This window comes from Tamandua tetradactyla, chromosome 16 (assembly GCF_023851605.1).
Source record: "Tamandua tetradactyla isolate mTamTet1 chromosome 16, mTamTet1.pri, whole genome shotgun sequence".
Classification (NCBI taxonomy): domain Eukaryota; kingdom Metazoa; phylum Chordata; class Mammalia; order Pilosa; family Myrmecophagidae; genus Tamandua; species Tamandua tetradactyla.
The window spans coordinates 1,739,662-1,762,363 of record NC_135342.1 but is presented as its reverse complement, the minus strand read 5'-3'; the positions used below and the strand labels follow the sequence as shown (position 1 = coordinate 1,762,363).

The 22,702-nt window shown below is 43.8% G+C and overlaps 1 protein-coding gene and 1 long non-coding RNA gene across 7 annotated transcripts in view; one reads left to right on the top strand and one right to left on the bottom strand.

Moving 5' to 3' along the window:
- LOC143658540 (uncharacterized) overlaps nucleotides 1-17,838 on the bottom strand; it is a 34,380-nt gene extending 16,542 nt beyond the window's left edge. The window contains exons 1-2 of one of the 2 annotated variants that reach the window (XR_013163242.1): nucleotides 17,692-17,838; nucleotides 13,234-13,366 (exon numbers count right to left, since the gene is read on the bottom strand). This is a non-coding gene — a long non-coding RNA (uncharacterized LOC143658540). The remainder of the gene's footprint in view (nucleotides 1-13,233; nucleotides 13,367-17,691) is intronic. The other variant, XR_013163243.1, reaches the window with a different exon arrangement.
- A 95-nt stretch (nucleotides 17,839-17,933) lies between these two features.
- Nucleotides 17,934-22,702, top strand: part of LOC143658530 (zinc finger protein 671-like) — a 526,356-nt gene continuing 521,587 nt past the window's right edge. For 4 of the 5 annotated variants that reach the window (XR_013163240.1, XR_013163241.1, XM_077130560.1 and 1 more), the window contains exons 1-3: nucleotides 17,934-18,014; nucleotides 19,941-19,979; nucleotides 22,547-22,673. Coding sequence is in view for 3 of the 5 variants with exons in the window: in XM_077130560.1 (XP_076986675.1) it covers nucleotides 19,947-19,979; nucleotides 22,547-22,673 (160 nt within the window). In the remaining 2 variants the exon portion in view is untranslated. The remainder of the gene's footprint in view (nucleotides 18,015-19,940; nucleotides 19,980-22,546; nucleotides 22,674-22,702) is intronic. The other variant, XM_077130561.1, reaches the window with a different exon arrangement.

Here is a 22,702-nt window from a genome sequence, read left to right as displayed (position 1 = left end):
ATTCATTTATCAAGTTATTTATTTCCTTACTGATCTTCTGTCATTATTCTATCTGTAGAGGAGAGTGGTGTATTGAAGTCTCCTACTATTATTGTTGAAACATCTATCACTCCCTTCAGTTTTGCCAATGTTTCTCTCATGTATTTTGGAGCTCCCTGATTGGGAGCATAAACGTTTATGGTTGTTACATCTTCTTGGTGAACTGACCCTTTAATTAGCATGTAGTATCCTTCTTTGTCTCTTATGATGTCTTTATATTTAAAGTCTATTTTGTCTGATATTAGTATAGCTACTCCTGCTTTCTTTTGGTTATAATTTGTATGGAAAATCTTTTTCCATCCTTTCACTTTCAATCTATTTGTATCCCTGTGTCTAAGATGAGTCTTTTGTAAGCAGCATATAGCTGGATTATGTTACTTAATCCATTCTGCCAATCTATATCTTTTAATTTGTAAGTTTAGTCTGTTAACATTAAAAGTTATTACTGAAAAGGAGTTCCTTGATTCCACCATCTTATCTTTTAAATTTTATTTGTCAGATCTATATTTTATTTACCCCTTTTCTCTTTGTATTATTTAAATTACCTTTAGTGATACTCTTCAATTCTGTGCCCTCCTCCAGTCCTCCCTCTCCTGTCCTTCTTTTTTCAGCAGTTAGAACTCCTTTTAGTATTTCTAGTAGGGCTGGTCTCTTGGTGACAAATTTTTTCAGAATTTCTTTGCCTGTGAAAACTTTAATCTCTCCCTCAGTTGTGAAGGACAGTTAGGCTGGGTACAGAATTCTTGGCTGGAAGTCTTTCTCCTTCAGGATCTTGAATATGTCATACCACTACCTTCTCACCTCCAGGGTGCTAGTTGATTAGTCTGAACTCAGTCTTATTTGACTTCCCTTGTATATAGTAGATTGTTTTTTTCTTGTCATGCCCAGGATTTTCTGCTTCTCTTTAACATTTAACAGACTGATTAGTTAAATGTCTGGGGAAGGCCTATTTAACTGATTAGTTAAATGTCTGGGGAAGGCCTATTTGTATTTATTCTGTTGGAGTTTGTTGGGCTTCTTTGACTTGTATATTTATATCCTTTATGAGGGTTGGGAAGTTCTCCTCTATTATATCCTCAACTACCATTCCTAGCCCGTCACTCCTGTCTTCTTCTGGGGCACCAATGATTCTTATATTAGTGTGCTTTGTTCTGCCTATCATTTCCCTGAGTTCCCATTCAATTTTTTTCATCTTTTTTGCCATTTACTGTTTTGAGTTTTCGAAGTCAATTATCCTGTCCTCTATTTCACTTATTCTTTCTTCTGTCTCTTCAAATCTGGTGTTGTGTGCCTCTAGTAAGTTTTTTATTTGGTCAATAGAGTCTTTAATCTCTATGATATCTACTATTTTTCTATTGTTTTTTCAAACTCCTCTTTGTGCTCTTCTACTGATCCCTGATCTCCTTTATGTCATTTGCTATCCCACTTATTTTATTAAGTAGAGTTGTATGAACATCTTTGATTAGTTGTTCCAACATCTGTGTCTCCTCTGGTGTTTTAATTTGGTCATTAGGCAGGGCTGTATCTGTCTGCATTCTGATATGCTTAGTGATCTTCTGCTGTCTTCATCTCACGTAAATATCTTGATTGCTTTACTTTGGGGGTTGATTTCTTTCAGTAGCCTAAGGCCTTGTGTTTGCAGGATGGTTGTACAGCAGCAAGCAGGGCACAGGGTGGGGGACTCAGTATGGTGATTTGTTTCAGGCAGGTATGGGTATAGATTGGGGATGTTATGTTGATGCTTGTGAATGTGGGCACTTAACAGCCAGGGAGGATGTAGCTGTGTGGGTGCACCAGTCTGGGGGGCATAACCCTGGTGTGCACTGGTCTAAGGCACAGGGCCCTTTTTGCACTTGTGTAGAGCTGTGGCAGCAAGTCAGTATTACACCTTCATGGATTGGGGGCAGATGTGACCTGGCTGTGCAGCCACTTTCTCAGAGCTGGGAAGTGAGGCTGAGGGCTATGCACATGCATATTTCTAGGACTACTGTAAAGTTTGGTTCCCAGAGCTGAATGATGTGATTGGGGGGCGCATGCGCATGCGTGGGCCTGGGAGTGCCGTAAATGGATGCACTGAGCTCAGGGAGGGCGGGATGAGGCTGTGTGACACTTTGGGCAGGGGGCAGGAGTTCCCTAGGTATGGAGGTTAGTACCCACAACCTTTATGCACTAGCAACAGCCTGCAGGGGACAGGGAGATGGAGGCAGTGCTAGGGAGGGGTGTAGGAGAGGAGGTTTGGCTGCACTTGGGGTGGGGGGGTGGGGCAGGTATGTGGACTGGTGGTTGGTGGGGTGGGGGTGCCTAGAGCATGGGGAATGGGAGCAGGTGACAGGGTTCAGGTGTGTGGGGTGTGGGGTGAGTCGCCGGTCATGGGGCTGTGCTTGTGAGGGTAGTGCACCCAAGGAACATGGCCTGGCTTACTTCCTAGTCCCGTGTTCCTGTCCATGCACTCTCACATGCTTCGCAGCTCTGTGCCTCCACACCTCTGTGCCTCCGCTCCAGGCTCCAGCTTTCTGCCTCTCATTTCCTCAGCCTCTGCAACCAGGGTTGCTGCATGTAGTGCAGAAGGCTCTCCCAGGTCAGCTGCACTCCCAAATTGCCACCTCAGTCGCCCTCCTGTCCCTTCTCTAACTTTTCTGTGGAGCAGGGCTAATCTCAAACTACTCTAGTCAGTCATCTTCCCAGAAGTCCCCTCCTATTTATTTTTAATCCATATTTTTTACTCATCTGTCCATGCCATAGATAAAAGGAGCATGAAAGACAAGGGTTTTACAATCACACAGTCACATGGGCAGCGAGATCTTGATGCAAGGGACCACATGGTTACTTGATCAATAGAGGATGTGAAAAATGTATTATCAAGCCTGTAAATTACAACAGAGCATAACTCAAAAAGACAAAGATAACTCTTCTGTGTTCTAAGGAAGACTAGTGGAGTCATGAAAAAGTATACCAACGTAGATCCAGACTTTAAGGAAGTTGCAAGTTATGTTAAAGACCTACTTTATAATCCAGCAGCCTTAGACATAAGGGGGGAAATACAAAATACATCCTTTGGGCTCCAAACACCTATGAATAACCCCATGAGTACTGCCTTTTCTTTCTTTAATAACTGAGACAGCTCTGCAGAGCAGGGGAGCACAAGGGAGACTGGAATAAGGCAAGGCTCATATCACTAGCCATAAACTGTAAGCAGCCACCTCAGGGCCACTGGGCAGGAGCTGCCTGGAAACCGTCATCAATGGGGAGAGTCAGGGCACTGGAGGAGAGAAAGCCCCTAAGAATGGGAGGAGCTCAAGTATGGAGAGAGACCCCTGAATCCTGTTCACAACGTGGGAAGGCTGAATGCTGGGCCTGAGAGTGCTTCAAGCCCCCCCAGGGAGCGAGGACTCTCCAAAGGTCCTGTTGACCATCCCAAAACTGGAGAGAAGGGCCTGGAGCCAGTGGCTCTCCAGATCTCACCTAAGAATATTGATCTCAATGAGCCCTGGGTGACCCATCACATAGTGGGTAAGATCATTACTTTTTTAATTGGTATAGGAGCTACATATTCTGTATTAACACCTCACACCAGTCCTATTTCCTCAAAGACCTGTCCCATAGTAGGAGCAGGTAGGAAGTATCAGGCTCGAACTTTTACTACACCTCTCCCCCACTGAAGTGGTAGTATTCTTCTAAGTCATCAGTTTTAATACCAGTGTCCCACCCCACTTCTAGGAGGGGATATATTAAAAGAACTGGGTGCCAAATAATAGGCTGTCTGCCAAAACAAGAACCTGAAAGCCTCACTGAAAATATCATGGCCTTAAGTATGGTGTTAATTGGGACTGAAAACTCTATAGTCCCTCCTCTCAGAGTTAAAAACATCAAGTGGACCCCAAAGTCTGGTAAACAGAACTGCCTGAGAAGACAATTCATATCCCTCTGATTGTAATCAAGTACAAAAAGGATTTACCATTTCCCAAGAAAAGACAGTATCCCCTTAAGCAGGAGGACCTCAAAGGCATCCGACCTCTCATCCAAAAATTCTTAAAGGCAGGACTGACCATCCCCTGCTAGTCCTCTTGTAATAACCCCATTCTGACCATTAAAAAGCCAAATGGAACCTAACAGTTAGTGCAAGATCTTAGGGTCATAAACCAATTTGTCATTGCCCTCTATCCTATAGTACCTAACCTTTACACCCACTTCAAATAAAATCCCAACACTATGTGGTGTAAGTTCTTGATTTAAAGAATGCTTTCCTCTGCATAACTTTACACCCAGATTCTCAATTTCTATTTACCTTTGAGTGGCAAGGACCTGGGGATGCAATCCCAACCCAGGTCACATGGACAGTCCTACCCCAAGTGTTCAGGGACAGTCCATCTTTTGGGGAATGCACTAGGCCTTCTGAATTTAAAATCTAGCTCTCTTCTTCAGTATGTGGATAATTTATTAATATGCAGTCCTACTAGGGAAGCCTCCCTCATGGACATCATTGCCACCCTTAGTTTCTTAGCCAAACAGGGATACTGAGTTTCAGCTTCTGAGGCTCAACTTGCCCTATAAAGAGTTCTTTATCTTGGTTTTATCCTCACCCCAGGGGAACCAAAAGATGTCAGGCTTTTCTCTTGGCACCAGCCCCCTGAGATCAAGAAACAATTAAGAAGCTTCTTGGGGGATGTCAGGATACTGCAAGATCTGGGTATCCTGTTTGGGAGAAATTGCACCACCTGTGCAGGAAACCATCTGGGAACTAGATTGTATCCCCATAGAACGAGAAACAGAGCAGGCTACTGCCTTCAACCACCATCAAGAGCACTCTTACTAGCCTGCATGCCCTGGGCCTGCCAAACTTAGAGAAGCCCTTTTGCCTATATATGACTCAAGAGAAAGGAGTAACATTAGAAGTTTTCCAGAAGCTTGGAAACTTTCCTTGACCTGTGGCATACTTTTCAAAGCTATTAGATGGCACAGCTCAGGAATGGCTTCCCCGCCTCAGAGCAGTCAGGGCCAGTGCCTTACTATATAGAGCAAGCCACCAAGCTGATGTGGGGACAAACAGTATATATCCCCCACCAAGTCAGAGACATTTTGGAAGCAAAAGGACATCAGTGGCTTTAAAACAATAGGCTTCTGAAATATCAGACCCAACTCATACTCCTGCCAGAGGTTCAAATCCAAGTCCATACCTCCCTGAACTCAGCTACTCTGATGGCTGTAAGCTCAGACCAGGAGAGTGCACCCCTCAAGCAATGATGCACTTACTGGCTCAGAATTATTCTAGCAGGTCAGACCTACGGGACTAGCAGCTAGAATGGTTTCCAGATGGGAGTTTTGTGATAGAAGGAGTTAGAAAAGTAGGATATGCTATTGTCTCCTTGCAGAAAGTCATAGAGGCAAAGCCAACATCCCCTGGGACCTCAGCCTGAAAAGCCGAATTCATAGCTCTCACTCAGGGTTTAATAATGGCAGCTGAGGAGAAAGTTAGTCTCTATACTGACTCTAAGTGTGACCTTCTTGTATTGCATGTTCACTTAGCTATCTGGAGGGAAAGAGGGCTGCTCACCAATGAAAAATCCCAGGTCAAGCACAGACAGGAAATTCTCAACCTGTTGGAAGCTGTATTACTCCCAATGAGGTTGCAATAATTCAGTCAGTGGCAATGTGATGGTCAGGTTCATGTGTCAACTTGGCCAGGTGGTGGTGCCCAGTTGTCTGGTCAGGCAAGCACTGGCCTGTCTGTTGCCATAAGGACATTTCATGGACTTAAGTCATAGCCCAATTGGCTGCATCCACAGCATTTGCAATCAGCTAAGGGGAGTGTCTTCTGCAATGCGTGATGCTTTATTTAATCACTGGAAGGCTTTTAAGGAGGAGTCAGAAGAGACAACCACTTTTTTTCTGCTTCAGCCAGCCAACCTCTCCTGAGAGTTCATTGAGGGCCTTTCATTGGAGCTGCCAGCTCATGGTCTGCCCTACACATCTTGGACTCTTACATCCCCATGGTTGCATGAGACACTTCTATAAATTTTATATTTAAAGATATCTCTTGGCTGATTCTCTTTCTCTAGAGAACCCTAGCAAATCAGACACCCAAAGTCCAACTCTCTGGGGGCCAAAGGTAATGACAGGGCAGACAGAGCCACTATAGTGGCCACTCAGGACCCAATTTCTGTGCTATCATTAGTCCCTGACCTCTGTCTCCTCCCCTACTACTCCTGTTTATACCAAAGAGGAAGAAAAACTAGCCAAATGTCAAGGTATATGTGTGAAGCAAATGAATAGTTTACTAAAGAAGGAAAAATTTTCCTGCCTAGTGAAGTCCAGTGGAGTTTCCCAAGGCCTTAAAAGTGCTGGGAATGTACTAACTCCTTGTTCAGCATAAACCAATTTCAAGAGAGGCTCTGAGTACAGCCTTTATGAGGGAGCCATCAGTTGAACTTCATTCACCCAAATAAGTACACCAGGAAGATTTCCTGTGTGTGCTAGATCTAATGGACCAAGGACTTTACCTGAGTTATATCAGTGCCAGGGTTTGAGGCAGAAATCACCTTATGGTCGGAGACTGGTGCTACGCCAGCAGTTCATGGGCTGAGTTAAGAGCCCATGACTGAACTAGGAGATGGGCTCCTAGTTCTGAACTAGGAGATGTGCTATCTGTACTGACGACTGGGCTGTTTACAAAGGACTCCATGACCTGGGTGGAAACCTGGAAACAAGAACAATGGACAGCCATAGGTCACTCCCTATGGCAAAGAGAACTGTGGCAAGACATCTGGGATATCGGCCAGCAATAGTAGGTATCCATTATGTCCCTGCCCACCCTCCTAACACACTACCTGGGAATGCTGATGAAGATGCCCTCACTCTAGTCCAGAACCACATTACTGAAACCCAAGAAGCAGCTTGGACACTGTGGATATCAGACCTTATGGCTCCCCAGCAGTTCCAGCTACCCATCATGTGACAAAACTTACATCACACGGGAGTAACCATCATGCTCCCTGCAATGACCATGCCAATTGCCCCACCAGAAGGGACACATCAGCTAATCATAGGCACCAGTGACCAGGTGGCAAGTGGGCTATATTGGCCCCCTTCCACTCCTCAGAAGGGGCAAGGTGTGCATTCATTGTGGTAGACACTGCCTTGAAACTTTTTAGCTTTTCTGGTGGGGAAAGCTAATTAGTAAGCAACAAACACTGCTTAGAAAGGGTAAGTGACCTCTACAGGATACCTATGCAAACAGACAGTGATGGGGGAATGCCTTTCACCAGACAAATGACCCAAGCATGGGCTATGGGCTATGATGTAATGTGGACTTTTCATCTACTCTATAAACCCACAAGCACAGGCCTTATAGAAACAATGAATGGCCTCTTAAAGGAATAGTTGAAAGATAAGAATTCCTTACAACAATGGACTAAGATGCTATATCAGGCCTAAACCTTCCTAAACTCTACACCATAGGCTGCAGCCCCAGCTCCTATTGAAATGCTAACAGGGGAGGCAATGCAAGCACTGAGGGTAACAAATTAAAGGGCCAGCTGCTTAACAGCCTAAAATGGGGAATAATAATTTATTGTTGCCTATGCCTCAAACCATACAAATGGGAGAAAATGAGGTCCTTTGGCCTTGGTGCTGGCCTATGTAGCCATGCTGGTTAGGAATCTTAAGCCCTTGGGAAATAAGAGTCACCCAAAACATTTTAATACAGCCACAATTTATAGAAAACATGCCTGTTTAAAATTTTAGCACCAATTTGAGGCCTATTCCCACAGGAACTTTATATCTAACTATGTGGACCCTTCTTATCCCTAGACTAATGATTGATAACACAGTGGAGAACTCTCAAGACTTATAGGGAGAGAATATCTGGTATTTAAAACTTCCCCACAATGTCCTTCTGCCTGATACCTTACTATCTACCAATGGAACTCACACATGTACATTATTAAATCAACAAAATTTACCACTTATTTTTTCTCATGATCTTTTTTTTTTTTTTTTTTTTTTACCAATAGTGCCCTAGCAAACACCTTTCTATAGTGAGCTTCAGCAGTAACTCTCCTCTCCCTATGCATGATTCTAGCACAAGGACACAGGAATATTCCTTGAATTTGATGACAACTAACCTCCAAGGGCAGCAGAAGGGGAGGCCAGGCCAGGCTGAGGTAGAAGAAAAGACTAACTTAATGAGCACAAGAAAATAAATAATTATAGGACTATACTCACAATTACTGCAGAAGAAATAATCTTTAAGAAAATACATAACAAATTCAGAAAGAAGTTAAAATAATAATATTTGAATCAGTGGATTATATGCTGGTTGTATTTTGAGTATAAAACAAGATATCCTGAAGGAATGCATATGAGGCTTAAGAAACTGATTTAAGGAAGACTCCAGCTAGATCCATGTCATTTGCACATATAATGAAGATAAGCAAGTAGGTTCTTGTTAACTTTTGTGTGATGGCCATATATTGTCATGAATTATGAATAGAGCATGACTCCAAGCTTTATTTCATAAGGAATCACCCTATTCAAAATGGTTAACTATGGAGACAGCAGATTTGGGAATAAAGTTTCAGGATCTCATTTGGATAATCAAGTGTGTAAAAGCCAATCACACATCCAGTTGGACATGCTGAGTAGGTAGATGGATTTCTGTATCAATTTCTGGATGAAGGTGGGAACTTAATGGTATGAATCTGAGAGTGGTTAACATAAAGCCTGTATAATCAGACTTGAGACTGGATGAGATCCAAAGGAATGAGTGTGAGATCCAAAGGAATGAAGAGAGGGTGAGGGCTGGGAACTGAGCTCTTAGTATACACACATGTACTCCCTCCCATCACCCCTTTAGCCATGCCATGCTCTGCTCATTATATCCTCCTTCCCATGACTCCAACTCACCAAACTGTTTCTTGCTTTGTCTCTTTGGCACTTGCCATAATTTCTACTTGAATATTTTAAATGCAGCTCTCCCCATGGTTGGTTGCTTCCCATTCTTCTTGTGTCAGTTATCATCTCCAAAAACACAACCCATATTCAGCCCACATTACGTATTGCCCCCAGCCCTCAGTTGAAACACTTCCAACTCCTTGTTCTGTTCAACCTCCAGTGCTTTCCATTCTTATTTGTCATCTCATTATTTCACTGCCACATTTAGAGCAACTTCTGTCATTTTGTTTTACCATCCCAGGTCCAATTCCCAGGTAAAGCCTGAGGATGGATGGCACATTCAGAAAACCAGTCCAGTATTTTCAAAGTTTGGCCTTGGAGGAGAGACTTTGGTGCACTTATGTGGTATGTGAAAATAAAACAATCTTCTTATGTTTTCTGTCCTTTCCTAGTGATTTGGTGTGAAGCAGAGCAAGGATCTCCAAGGGAAATTCAAAGCTGAGGTCTCTGTGGCAAGGGGAAAGAAATATGTGGCTCAGGGATTGGTCTATTCTCAGATGACTGGTAACCCTTGAATATTTGGTTGTAGTGGAGTTTCATGAAAATCCATGATCACTAAGGCAACATCTGCAAAGAATGATGTCCTCAGTTATACTACTGTGTTTGGGTAATGCCAGGTCACAGGACTGTGTCTTTGTTGCAGAACAGAACCAGTCCCACTGATAGTACATTCCCATCTTCCCTGGGGACACAGGTCTATTTCCTCATCCTTTGGTCCCACCAACATGTTCACTTGGCTCTGCAAGAGTAGCTCAGTTAGACAGTCAGTTCTGGTGCTCTAACTGAGGGGTCCTGACTTCAAGTGTTCAAGGAGACCATATAAGGCACCAAAGGGCCACCTCCAGGAAAATACCAGTGTTCCCAGGGTTGCCTAGGGATGAGTCATGCCATTAAGCCCTAATAATGGGGAGGTGAGGTCTTTGATAAAACCTTAGCCTTCCCTCCATCCCGGTAATAGCTGAGGACAGGTGATGAGGGCTGATCATTGAATGGTCCCTGAGGATCCCCAGCCCATCATGCCCTCTGGGATAAGTCAGATTTCCCAGACACTGAGTTGTGTGTGTTTTCCAGCTATGAATAATAGTTGGCCAAATATAGAGTCCAATCTTAGAAATTTGAGATTCCCACTCCATCAAGGCATGGAAACATTCCTAAAGGCAGAAAATAGATAACAGGTATCCAAGATTATATGGACAAACCTTTCCTTATAAACCCAGGGTATGTTGTTTTTGCCTTTTAACAAATCCTCATGGGCAACAGGCCTATGTATTTGTCTCTTGCTTCCACAATATTTGGGCTGAATAGACCTAGGGAATATCCCCCATCTTCAGCCTCGGACCACCCCCCAACTGCCTCTCCAGTTGCAATTTCCAGCACCATCTTTTCAGCTATCCCCTGCTTCAGGAACCAGCTAGCATCATTCGTGTATGTGTGTGTGTGTTTAGCTCCTCACTATCACCAACCATGATCTACCAGATTTGTCAGAATCAGTCCTCTTCTGTTAACCATTTAGCAACTCTCTATCTGCAGGCCTTCTATACCTTTCTCTCCATGAGTTTCTATTTTGATGGCTATGGTTGCCCCTGAATGGCAGGATCACTTCTTTCTGGAGTTGGTGAAGAAGAAGCTCAAAGGTGTTGAGAGTCTCTTGAAGGTGGAAAGCCACTGGGGAATTTTTGTCCCCTTCCAGAACATGCAGAAGCTATCCCAGGATGAGTGGGTTAAAACCCTGGATGCCAAATTTAACTAAAGAGACAAAAAACCTATATAAAGAAAACTACAAAAAATTGTTAAAAGAAATCACAGAAGACCTAAATAGATGGAAGGGCATACCGTGTTCATGGATTGGAAGACTAAATATAGTTAAGATGTCAATCCTACCTAAATTGATTTACAGATTCAATGCAATACCAATCAAAATCCCAACAACTTATTTTTCAGAAATAGAAAAACCAATAAGCAAATTTATCTGGAAGGGCAGGGTGCCCCGAATTGCTAAAAGTATCTTGAGGAAAAAAAACGAAGCTGGAGGTCTCACGCTGCCAGACTTTAAGGCATATTATGAAGCCACAGTGGTCAAAACAGCATGGTATTGGCATAAAGATAGATATATCGACCAATGGAATCGAATAGAGTGCTCAGATATAGACCCTCTCATCTATAGACATTTGATCTTTGATAAGGCAGTCAAGCCAACTCACCTGGGACAGAACAGTCTCTTCAATAAATGGTGCCTAGAGAACTGGATATCCATATGCAAAAGAATGAAAGAAGACCCATCTCTCACACCCTATACAAAAGTTAACTCAAAATGGATCAAAGATCTAAACATTAGGTCTAAGACCATAAAACAGTTAGAGGAAAATGTTGGGAGATATCTTATGGATCTTACAACTGGAGGCAGTTTTATGGACCTTAAACCTAAAGCAAGAACACTGAAGAAGGAAATAAATAAATGGGAGCTCCTCAAAATTAAACACTTTTGTGCATCAAAGAACTTCATCAAGAAAGTAGAAAGACAGCCTACACAATGGGAGACAATATTTGGAAATGATATATCAGATAAAGGCCTAGTATCCACAATTTATAAAGAGATTGTTCATCTCAACAACAAAAAGATAGCCAACCCAATTACAAAATGGGAAAAAGACTTGAACAGACACCTATCAGAAGAGGAAATACAAATGGCCAAAAGGCACATGAAGAGATGCTCAATGTCCCTGGCCATTAGAGAAATGCAAATCAAAACCACAATGAGATATCATCTCACACCCACCAGAATGGCCATTATCAACAAAACAGAAAATGACAAGTGCTGGAGAGGATGCGGAGAAAGAGGCACACTTATCCACTGTTGGTGGGAATGTCAAATGGTGCAACCACTGTGGAAGGCAGTTTGGCGGTTCCTCAAAAAGCTGAATATAGAATTGCCATACAACCCAGCAATACCATTGCTGGGTATGTACTCAAAGGACTTAAGGGCAAAGACACAAACGGACATTTGCACACCAATGTTTATAGCAGCGTTATTTACAATTGCAAAGAGATGGAAACAGCCGAAATCTCCATCAACAGAAGAGTGGCTAAACAAGCTGTGGTATATACATACGATGGAATACTATGCAGCTTTAAGACAGGATAAACTTATGAAGCATGTAATAACATGGATGGACCTAGAGAACATTATGCTGAGTGAGTCTAGCCAAAAACTAAAGGACAAATACTGTATGGTCCCACTGATGTGAACAGATATTCGAGAATAAATTTGGAATATGTCATTGGTAACAGAGTCCAGCAGGAGGTAGAAACAGGGTAAGATAATGGGCAATTGGAGTTGAAGCGATACAGACGGTGTAACAGGACTAGATACAAAAACTCAAAAATGGACAGCACAATAATACCTAATTGTAAAGTAATCATGTTAAAACACTGAATGAAGCTGCATCTGAGCTATAGGTTTTTGTTTTGTTTTGTTTTGTTTTGATTTTACTATTATTACTTTTATTTCTTTCTCTATATTAACATTCTATATCTTTTTCGGTTATGTTGCTAGTTCTTCTAAACCGACGCAAATGTACTAAGAAATGATGATCATGCATCTATGTGAGGATGTTAAGAATTACTGATTGCATATGTAGAATGGTATGATTTCTAAATGTTGGGTTAATTTCTTTTTTCCGTTAATTAAAAAAAAAAAAAAAGAGAGAAGGGGTAATTGGAGCTGAAGGGATACAGACTGTACAACGGGACTGGATATAAAAACTCAGAAATGGACAGCACAATACTACCCAATTGTAATGCAATTATGTTAAAACACTGAATGAAGCTGCATGTGAGGCATAGGTTTTTTTTGTTTTTTTTTTCTTTCTATTATTGTTTTAATTCTTATTCTGTTGTCTTTTTATTTCTTTTTCTAAATCGATGCAAATGTACTAAGAAATGATGAATATGCAACTATGTGATGTTAAGAATTACTGATTGTACATGTAGAATGGAATGATTTCTAATTGTTTTGTTAATTCTTTTTTTAATTAATAAAAAAAAAAAGAGTGTTAAAAAAAAAAAAAAAAAAAAAAACCCTGGATGCCGTGGGAGCCTGAACAGGCCCTTTGGAAGGATCCACCCTCACTGGGCTCTTCCCACACAGATGTTCATCATTGTCACTTCCTAGAGAGCCACTTCCTAGAGGAGGAGGTGAAACTCCTCCAGAAGATGGTTGACCCCTGACCCCCTCCACAGACTCACACTGAAAGGCTCACCACAAGCAGGACTAGAAGTCTCTGGAGCCCAGGGACCTTTGGTGGCCTCCTCTTCCGTTCCCTGGTGTTCAGTCTTCTGTCTGAGCCCCTCCCTCCAGTCAGAAGGCATCTTTTTTGACCTAAAATAAATAATTAAATAGACTGAGCTTTCATTACTGTCCAAGTTAGTTGACATCCCACCTATGTGAGTCTCATTTACTTTAAGATAAGCCATTTATCTATTCCTATGACTAAATTCAACTACCTACCTAGACTTTTTTCTTTATTTATTTTAAAACCTGTCACATATTCAGTAAAGTATCCAGAAGAGATGTACTATTTTAAAAAAATAAAGACAACAAATGTGAAACCACCGTTAATGTTAAAACAAAGAATATATCAAGTTTCTTAGATGTCTCCTCTCATGTATAGTCCTCACATGTCAACTCTCTTCCCCTCATCTAACACTCACCTGACATTTTTAAAAACCTTTTTTATTGTATAATATAACATATATACAAAGCAAACAAATAAGAAAGCAATAGTTTTCAAAGCACTCTTCAAAAAGTGGTTACAGGATAGATCCGAGTCTGTCATCTCACATTTTTCCCTCTAGCTGCTCCAGAACACAGGAGGCTAGAGGGCTTAAATACTTTTTTATCATCACAATAGACTTTTTTTTTTTTTACAATAGATTTTTTTTTCCTTCTTTTTTTTCACCTGACATTTTGATATTCATGCTCATGATAGGTTGAATTATGTACCCCAGAAATAAGCATGTTCTTAATCTTAATCCATTCCTGTGGGTATGAACCCACTTTAAAGATGGTATTTTTAGTTATGATGTAGCCCAGCTAGATGAGGTTGTGTCTAAATCCTATTACTGGAGGATTTATTGAGAGGAAGCCACAGGAAGAGCCAGAAGGTGAAAATCAACAAACCCAGAAGAGAAAGGAGAACATCACCATGTGCATTGCCATGCAACAGAAAAGCCAAGAACCCAAGGATCCCCACCAGCCAGCAAACCAGAACATCACAATTTTCTGGGAGAAGACAGTCCCTTACCGATGCTTCGATTTTTATTCTCCTAGCCTCAAAACTGTGAGTCAATAAATTCCTGTATTTAAGCCAACCCATTGTATGGATTATTTTAGCAACTGGGAAACTAAATGTCTTCATAGTTTTACCATTTACATATATTCCCTGTGCTGGTTTGAAAGGAAGTATGCCCCCTAGAAAAACCATGTTTAATCAAAATCCCATTTCATAAAGGTAGAATAATCCCTAACCAATACTGTATGTTTGAAACTGTAACCAGATCATCTCCCTGGATGATGTGATTTAGTCAAGAGTGGTTGTTAAGCTGGGTTAGGTGAGGACATGTCTCCACCCATTTGAGTGGGTCTTGATTGGTTTATTGGAGTCCTACAAAAGAGGAAACGTTTTAGAGAATGGGAGATTCAGAGAGAGCAGAGAATGCTGTAGCACCACAAAGCAGAGAGTCCATGAGCCAGCGACCTTTAGAGATGAAGAAGGAAATGCCTCCCAGGGAGCTTCATGAAACTGGAAGCCAGGAGAAGAAGCTACCAGATGATGCTGTGTCTGCCATGTGCCCTTACAGCTGAGAGAGAAACTGACTGTGTTCGCCATGTGCCTTCTCACTTGAGAGAGAAGCCCTGAAGTTCATGGGCTTTGTTGAATCAAGGTACCTTTCCCTGGATGCCTTTGATTGGATATTTCTATAGACTTATTTTAATTGGGACATTTTCTCAGCCTTAGAACTGTAAACTAGCAACTCATTAAATTCCCCCTTTTAAAAGCCATTACGTTTCTGGTATATTGCATTCTGACAGCTAGGAAACTAGAACAAATTTTGGTATCGAGAGTGGGGTGCTGCTGCTGCAGTTTGCAAATACCAAACATGTTGAAATGGCTTTTTAAATGGATAAGGGGAAGATTTTGGAGGAGCTGTAAGAAGCTTGATAGAGAAGGCCTAGAATGCTTTGAAGAGACTGTTGGTAGAAATATGAACTCTAAAGATACTGTTGACCAGGCTTTAGACAGAGATGAGGCACATATTATTGTAGGCTGGGAAGAAAATGAGCCTTATTTTAAAATGGCAGATAATCTGGCAAAGTTGACTAATGGCTCTGGCAGGAAGGCAGATTTTAAAAGCCATGAACTTGGATATTTAGCAGATGAGATCTCCAAATTAAATGTTTAAAGTACAGCCTGGTCTCCTCACAGCTTATAGTGAAATGCGACAGGACGGAGATAAGCTGAAAACTGAACTCTTGAGTAAAAAGAAACCAGAAATTGAGGTCCTGGAAAATTCTGGGCCTCCAGAAAGGGAGACTCCAGAGAATAGAGCCCTGTGTGAGGATTTAACCAAATATGGAACCAGTCAGCCATCTCAGAGGAAGCCAGGATTGGACATGGAGTTATCCAGGAAGGATTTGTGGAAACTCCTTACGTCTGAGGGGCATGATCCAAGACTAATGCATAGAAAGCCAACGAGAGTGCTATGGGACCTGTATAAATAGAGCCGCTGCCAGTCTGGACTGGGGGGTTCAGAGAAGGGACACACTGGAGGAAAAATAACTTCAGAGGCAAAACCATGGAGGCTGAGGTCTGAAATCAAGAAGCATTGGGTCAGGAGAGTGGACCCACCCAAGCCCATGGAGAGGGTAAGTTTATCCCAAAGGCAGCGGGTGGGCCTTCCACCTCTCTGCAGTGGAAGACTCATGCCGCCTCAGGCCCTGGAGAGGGTGAAGCACATTCCTTGGGGTTTGGGGAGAACCTGGCTGCCACCACATGGAGGGGTTGAGCATGTACCCCACAGTTGGCAGAGACCTTGGGTGCAGCCCCGAAGCTTGGAGAGGGTGGAGCCTAGAAAAAGGTTGTCTCCCTCACATCCCCCAAGGTTGCATTCGAAGAGAGGCAGGCCTCTGTGTAGGCCCTTGGAAAGAGTGGGACTGCCACTTCCTAAAGCCCTGAGGATAAATGACTCTCAGTCTTTGAAATCTAATGGACTTTGCCCTGCGGGTTTTCAAAACTGCTTGGGTCCTGTGACCCCTGTGTTCCTTCCTCCCTACGGAAATGGGTATGTATATCCTACAAATGTTCCTCCTTTGTATATTTGCAGCAAATAATTTGTTTTGAATTTTTATAGGTCCAGAGCCAGAGAACTTTGCCTTAGAACAAACCATGCCTCTAACTAACTTTGATAGGAGTTTGTACTGTTTCAAACTTTGTATTTCATTTGTACTACTACTGAAATGGTTTAAGGATTTCTGATATTGTTATGAAATTAATGTATTTTGTATATGGGAAAAACATTCCCTAAATGATGAGTTGTTTAATACTGCCAGAATCTGAATTGTCTATACACTGTATCATATCGTATACATGTTGCTATTACTAAATTCTGTAACGTTTATTAGATTGTGTCACCAAAATTCATATCATGATGGTTAATTCATTCCACAGTTCATCAGTAACCCAAGGAGGACAAATTCAGAAGAGAGTCTTTTGGGAATTGTTTTCAATCCCACTATCTCATCCTATGCTTGGCTTAAGGAGGTGGGATAATAATCCGCCCACCATCCCTCTGCTGTCAGTGGGTCCATATCTCTTGATTCTCCCCTCAGTCCCTTCCACACAACACACTGTTGCCTGATGAATGAGGAACCACGATCACTGAGTAAATGACAAAGACACTTGATCTCTCAGTGTCTCTCAATGTCCTCCTATCTTTTCAACCCCAAAAATGATTCCCCCTTTCCTTTCCAGAATTTTCAGTAACTCACAACCCAGTTCCAGGAAGGAGCCAATTCTCCATTATCTCTTGTCCTCAAAGCCACCTGAAGAACGTGATGGAGTCAATCCACAGGTGAAAGAAACAAAAGACAAAGGGAATTAAGGGTGTACATGAAAGACTGGAGTCAATAGTAAGGAGATGGGAAAATACAGAATAAAATTTTGATGCTTCTTTTATCAAAAGCTGCCTGTTGTCAATGACAGTCCAGCATCCCGCGCACGGGAAATGGTTTCGTATCTAGAAAAGCAAGGGCACTGGGAACATGGTCTAGGGAAAGAAGAAGGAGAGAAATCTGGGGGAGAGAAATATTGGCTCATAGATTCGAGACTGATTATTCCGTGGAACCTGATGTTGCGCTCTTGGGATGGGGAAAGGCTAGAAGGGGTGTAGGGTGAGGGAGTGAGGTGACCGCTTGGGTTTCCTGACACTTGCACAACCTATATCCAGAACTCGAGGACTTTTTTTTTTTTTTTTTTTTTACTTCCCACGCACCAGGCATTGCTTCACCATCATTTACCTTGAAACGGGTTTCCCCCTGCAAGAGAAAATTGGGAAAGTATCTGGCTTTGCCCAAGGAAACCGCCTTAGTATGGCCCTGAAGGACTACTACACTTCCAGAAAGGGAAGAAAAGACTGGAGCATTACCTGCGCAGGGAGACAGAAATCCAGGCACATCTAGCGCAAGGACCGATTGAGACTCCGCCAAAGGTTCTTGATCCGTGTGGTTCCTGGTTTCTTCACGGTCTCCATCTCTGCAGCTGCGCCCACTTCAGCGCACTTTGGCGCGGTCGGGACTACAGTACCCAGGAGGCGCCGCGCCACGCCGCCGGTTTATCCAATGAAAAAGGAGGTTTCCCCGCGTGCGCGCGCGTAGGCGGGACTTCCGGCGTCACCCTCGCGGCGAGCGTTCGGGCTACTGACGGGCTGTTGGTCGCGGGAGAGGCTCCCGAGGGCTGACCGGGCCTAAGGTAAGGGGAGCGGGAGGGAGCCGAGGGGAGGCGGGCGTGGGGGGCGGAGGCGGCCCCGGGGTGTCCCCGCCTCCGGGTGGCCGCGTCCCGCCCTGTTCACTCCGCCCACAGCCCCGGGTGGCGGCTGCTCGGGACGACCGTTCCTCCCCCAGACAAAGCGTCCCCAGGTCCGCCTCGGCCCGGCCCCTGCTCCGCCCCAGTCCTAAAGCCCCTAAGAGGCGAAAGGCGCAGGCCACATCGGCCCCCAGGCCCATGTCGGTCCAAGACAGCGGGGGTCCCATTCCCCAGGGAGCCGGGGTCTGGGAGCGTGTGCCCGCTATAACGCGAAGGTTCGTCTGCTGTCCACGGAGGACAGCTCGTGAGGGGACGAGGCCCGCGTGGAGTGGCCGCCTGAGCAGCCGTTCTGAGGGTGCTGGGCGCCGCGGAGGGTGGTGGACAGAGGGACTCCGTCTGTGTTCCCCTAAATTTCCCAAAGGCAGCTGGAGGGGCAAACAGACGGATGGGGTGGAGTGAGGAGGGCAGTGCAGTGGACAACTAGAGCGCGCTGGTGGGAACTGGCAGTAGAAGTGGGGAAGAAATGATGTGCTCTGCAGTACAGACTTGCACAGGACTTCCAGCTACATCATGAGGCCCATTCCTGATGGGTTTTTTGGTTCATTTTTGCTTTTTTTCCCTGAATACATAGAAGGAAGGAGGTAAGGAAGTGGCATAAAGAGCACATCTCTTGGGGAAGATTAGGAGTTGGGTTTTGGACATGGTGATTCAGAGATGTCCCTGAATGGTGGTGGCGCATAGACATCTGAATACTCTTGTCAGGAGTTCTGGGGAGGAGTTGTAGGTGGAGATATCCAAGGGGTGGTGGGTGGTGGCCTGGACCAGGTAAGGCCTGGGGCTCATAATTAGGAGGGAGGATGGGAAAGTTTTTATGTCCCATAGGTCCTGAGATCAGGAGGGAAGAGGTGGCTGGGCCTAGAGATTGGGGTCGATTCCTGTTGCCCACTGTGGTTCTGGCCTGTGACTGCAGGAGAGCAGGGTTTTAGGATATAAGGAACTGGGCCTGTGATGGCTTCCCAGGTATGGGGTGGTATGATTCCACTCCAGTCTTTGCAGGCCCTTATCCTTTTCTCTGGAGAACAGGAACAGTCAGCCAGGCTTGTGGAGCAGCTCTGTCCAGATAAGGCACATTTCTGTAAGGTTCCCCTGCCCTCATGGCAGACTCCAATGGCAGGGCTTTCAGCAGGGTGGCCTTCAGAATATGTAGTAGGCCCTCAGGTTGCCCAAAGGAGTAGTCCATTCTCCATCTCCCCCAGTCCAAACTCCCACATTATTAACTTTGGAATACTTGATACAAGTTTTCATTTAAGCATGAGGAATCAAAAGTTCTCTGTATAAGCACATAGAGAAAGACAAAATTAGCAATGTGTGGATTCAACAAGTAAAATGTATGCAAGAATTTGGTAATTGATTCAAATCATAATATTTTGCTAAGTCTAAGTATTAAGCTTAACTATCAAAAACATGCATCTTAAATATCACAGCCTCTTAAATATTAAATAGTTAAAAGGCATGTGACAGAACATCCAAGGTTTCAAAACTCTTCAGTTCATTTGCACACAGGAAAATTATTTTTTTAAAGAGTTAATTATATGGGCAGTGAGAGATGATACTTAGTACAAATGGATTTGATAGGAACAAAAGCCCTATTGGGTGTTACCATTTTCATCCTCATTTTACATGACAGCAGTCAGGGCACAGGGAGTCCAAGATTCCACAGCTGCTAAGAGGCATCACTGTGAGTTGAGAACCGCATGTTAGACAGTTCAGGGTCACCTTTCTCCAGGCTTGGACAGATGTGAGGGGTGTTGGATGAGCCTTTGGGGCCCCACCATGGTCACATCCTTTTCATGACCTTGTTCTTTCCCATAGGTTCTTATGGCTGCAAAAGTGTTTGTAGAGCATGCAGAGGTAAGAAGAAGGTGTCCCAGACCCTCCCCCACTTCATCTTCCTCTTATATAATCTCCAGGGATGTGGCTCCTTTGTAAGCAACCTGAATCCATGTCAGGATCTATAGGGAGATGTTGCTTCCTATGAAACAGAGCTCGAACGATATTAAGGAATGATGAGAAACAAAGAAAGAAAGAGACAGACGGGTTCAGGGGGTTGAAGCTTAGCCATAACAGACAACAGACAACTTTATTCTTAACTAGTTCCTGCTTATATAGTGCAGGGTTTAGGTGACTAAAAGCATGCATACATTTCATGAAAAAACAGAGTGCCTACTTATCAGTATATTACTCCCTACATATAAGAGAGAGCTAACAAGATCTTGGGGCTTAAGAAAAAACAAACATTCTCTCCCTCTCAGACTGTCCTCCAGTTAAGCAGATAGCAGTCTCCACAGTTTAGTGCCGACGCCACTCTGAAGCCAGTTGTGCCCAATAAATTCCGCAGGTTTTCCATTAACCCTGGCTCCTACAGGGAGAGGTTTCCATTTCTGGCACCTGGTAGAATGAGGTACAGAGGGTACAGTGATCACTTCTGGACTGTTCTGGCAGTGAGGGTGAGCTAAGAATGCTGAGGCCTCAGGTCTCTGTTGTCTGGTAGAAACAGAGGAAGGAATGAGAGGCTAAGAATACTAAGCTGAAAAGCTGGACTTCTGTTCTTAGGATGGTGGGTATTATAGAAGTTTTGGAGCAGAGGAGGTAAGTAGTCTGATCCAGTCTTAAATTTCCTGTGCTGCAGAATAGAGAACAAACTATGGGGTTGAAGATATAGGCACAGAGACCAGGGAGAAGGCTGTTGTAGTTGTACAAGTGTGTATTGGTGGTGGTTAGACTGGAGTGGTGGCTGTAGGGACATGGGAGATATGGTTGGATTCTGCATTTGTGTTTTAAGCAAGTCAAACTAGACTTGCTGTTGTGGAAAGTGGGAAAGAAAAATGGAAGAATCTGGGGGTGACGCCATAGTGTTCAGCCTTCATGACTGGAAACAGAGAAGTGATACAAACCGATGGGAAATTCTGTGGTCTTCCAGAGACCACCTACCACCCATAGCTTTGTCAAATGAACACCTGGCCCCACAGATAGTGAATTCAGATAAAGGGTCTAGATTGGACATATCCTTAAGACAGCTATTTCTTGGACCTAGGTGCAGCTTTGGATCAAATACAGGAGAAGTATGGGCTTTTAGGGCAGTCCTGTTGGTAACAAGGCAGTGCAGTTTGGGTCTCTTCCTTGGCCACATCGAAGGAAGTTGTGGACTTTGCAAAAACAAATGAGGGAGCTTGGTGGCCATGGAGAAGATGGGTGGTATAGAGAAAAGCCTGGCTGGTGATCAGGGCTTTCATAAGGGAGTGGACATGAGATGGATATGGAGGTAAGGCACTAAGTGATCTAAGGGAGCTGTAAGGCTGGCATTGTTACTTATTTACCCCATTGCAGGATTGCTGACTTTTTTTTTTTTAATTAAAAAAAAATATAACAACATATGAACAAAAACACTCTTAACATATGATCATTCCATTCTACATATACAATCAGCAATTCACAACATCATCACACAGTTGCATACCCACCATCACGATCAGCTCCTAGAATACCCGCATCAACTCAGAAAAAGAAATAAAAAGACAACAGAAAAAAGAAACAAAGCAAAAACAGAAAAAAAAAAAAGAGATTATATATACTATACCCTTCACCCCTCCCCCTCACCGGTCACCAGGATTGTTGACTCTTATGACGTTCTTGGGTCAGGGCTCTTTGTCAAAGGCTGACAGATTAGCTCCGGTTGGTGTCATCAGGCAGAATCAAGACATCTGGATTGGAAGACAAGTGGACCCAGGCTTTGAAGATCATTAGAGGAAGGCTGAGGCTAGTGAGGGAACAGCTTTGCAACATCGAACAGAAGAGAGCCAGGAATATCTGTCTTCTACAGATCGTTCTGAGTAACTAAGTAACCAGGCAGAGAGGCTTTCAGAGTTGGATTGTGTGCTGCCCCTGGCAGTGGAGACTCAGTGGAAGTTCTCATTGGCAGGATGGGATCCTGACCAAGCACTCTTTGATGCCATGTGCAAGGTGGCATGTTGAGAGGTCAGGGAAATGTGTATGAGGTGTAGAGGGTGGCGGTGTCAGTGAAGGATTGTGAATGAAAGGAGGTGGGGTAAATTATCAGTGTGCATGTTGGGAGGGAGTATAAACCGATGGCCTTAGGGGTCTGTCTAAATTTGTTTATGTCTGAAAAGCATGATCTTGGGGATTAGGATGAATTGGCTTGCAGAAGAGAGCAAGATACTGCTTTCCAGACACAGAGCTTAGATGGCATCAATCTGTCCACCAGCCTTTTCTTGGCTGTGGTTGTATGCAGTGATCAGTGGCACATGAGCACAGGTTGTGCCTCAGTGGTCCAAAGGCTTGGTATCTCCTCTTAGTTAGGAAACTGGGGAAGAGGATGAGCAAGGAGTACATGTTTCAGGGAATTCTTGGAGTCTGGGGGAGGAGGCTACACATCAACTCATCTGTCCTTATCATGGCAGGGCCATGTGACCTTTGAGGATGTGGCCGTGTACTTCTCCCAGGAGGAGTGGGGGCTCCTTGATGAGGTGCAGAGATGCCTGTACCGCGATGTGATGCTAGAGAACTTTGCACTTATGGCCTCGCTGGGTAAGGTCTACACATCACCCCTGCATCCT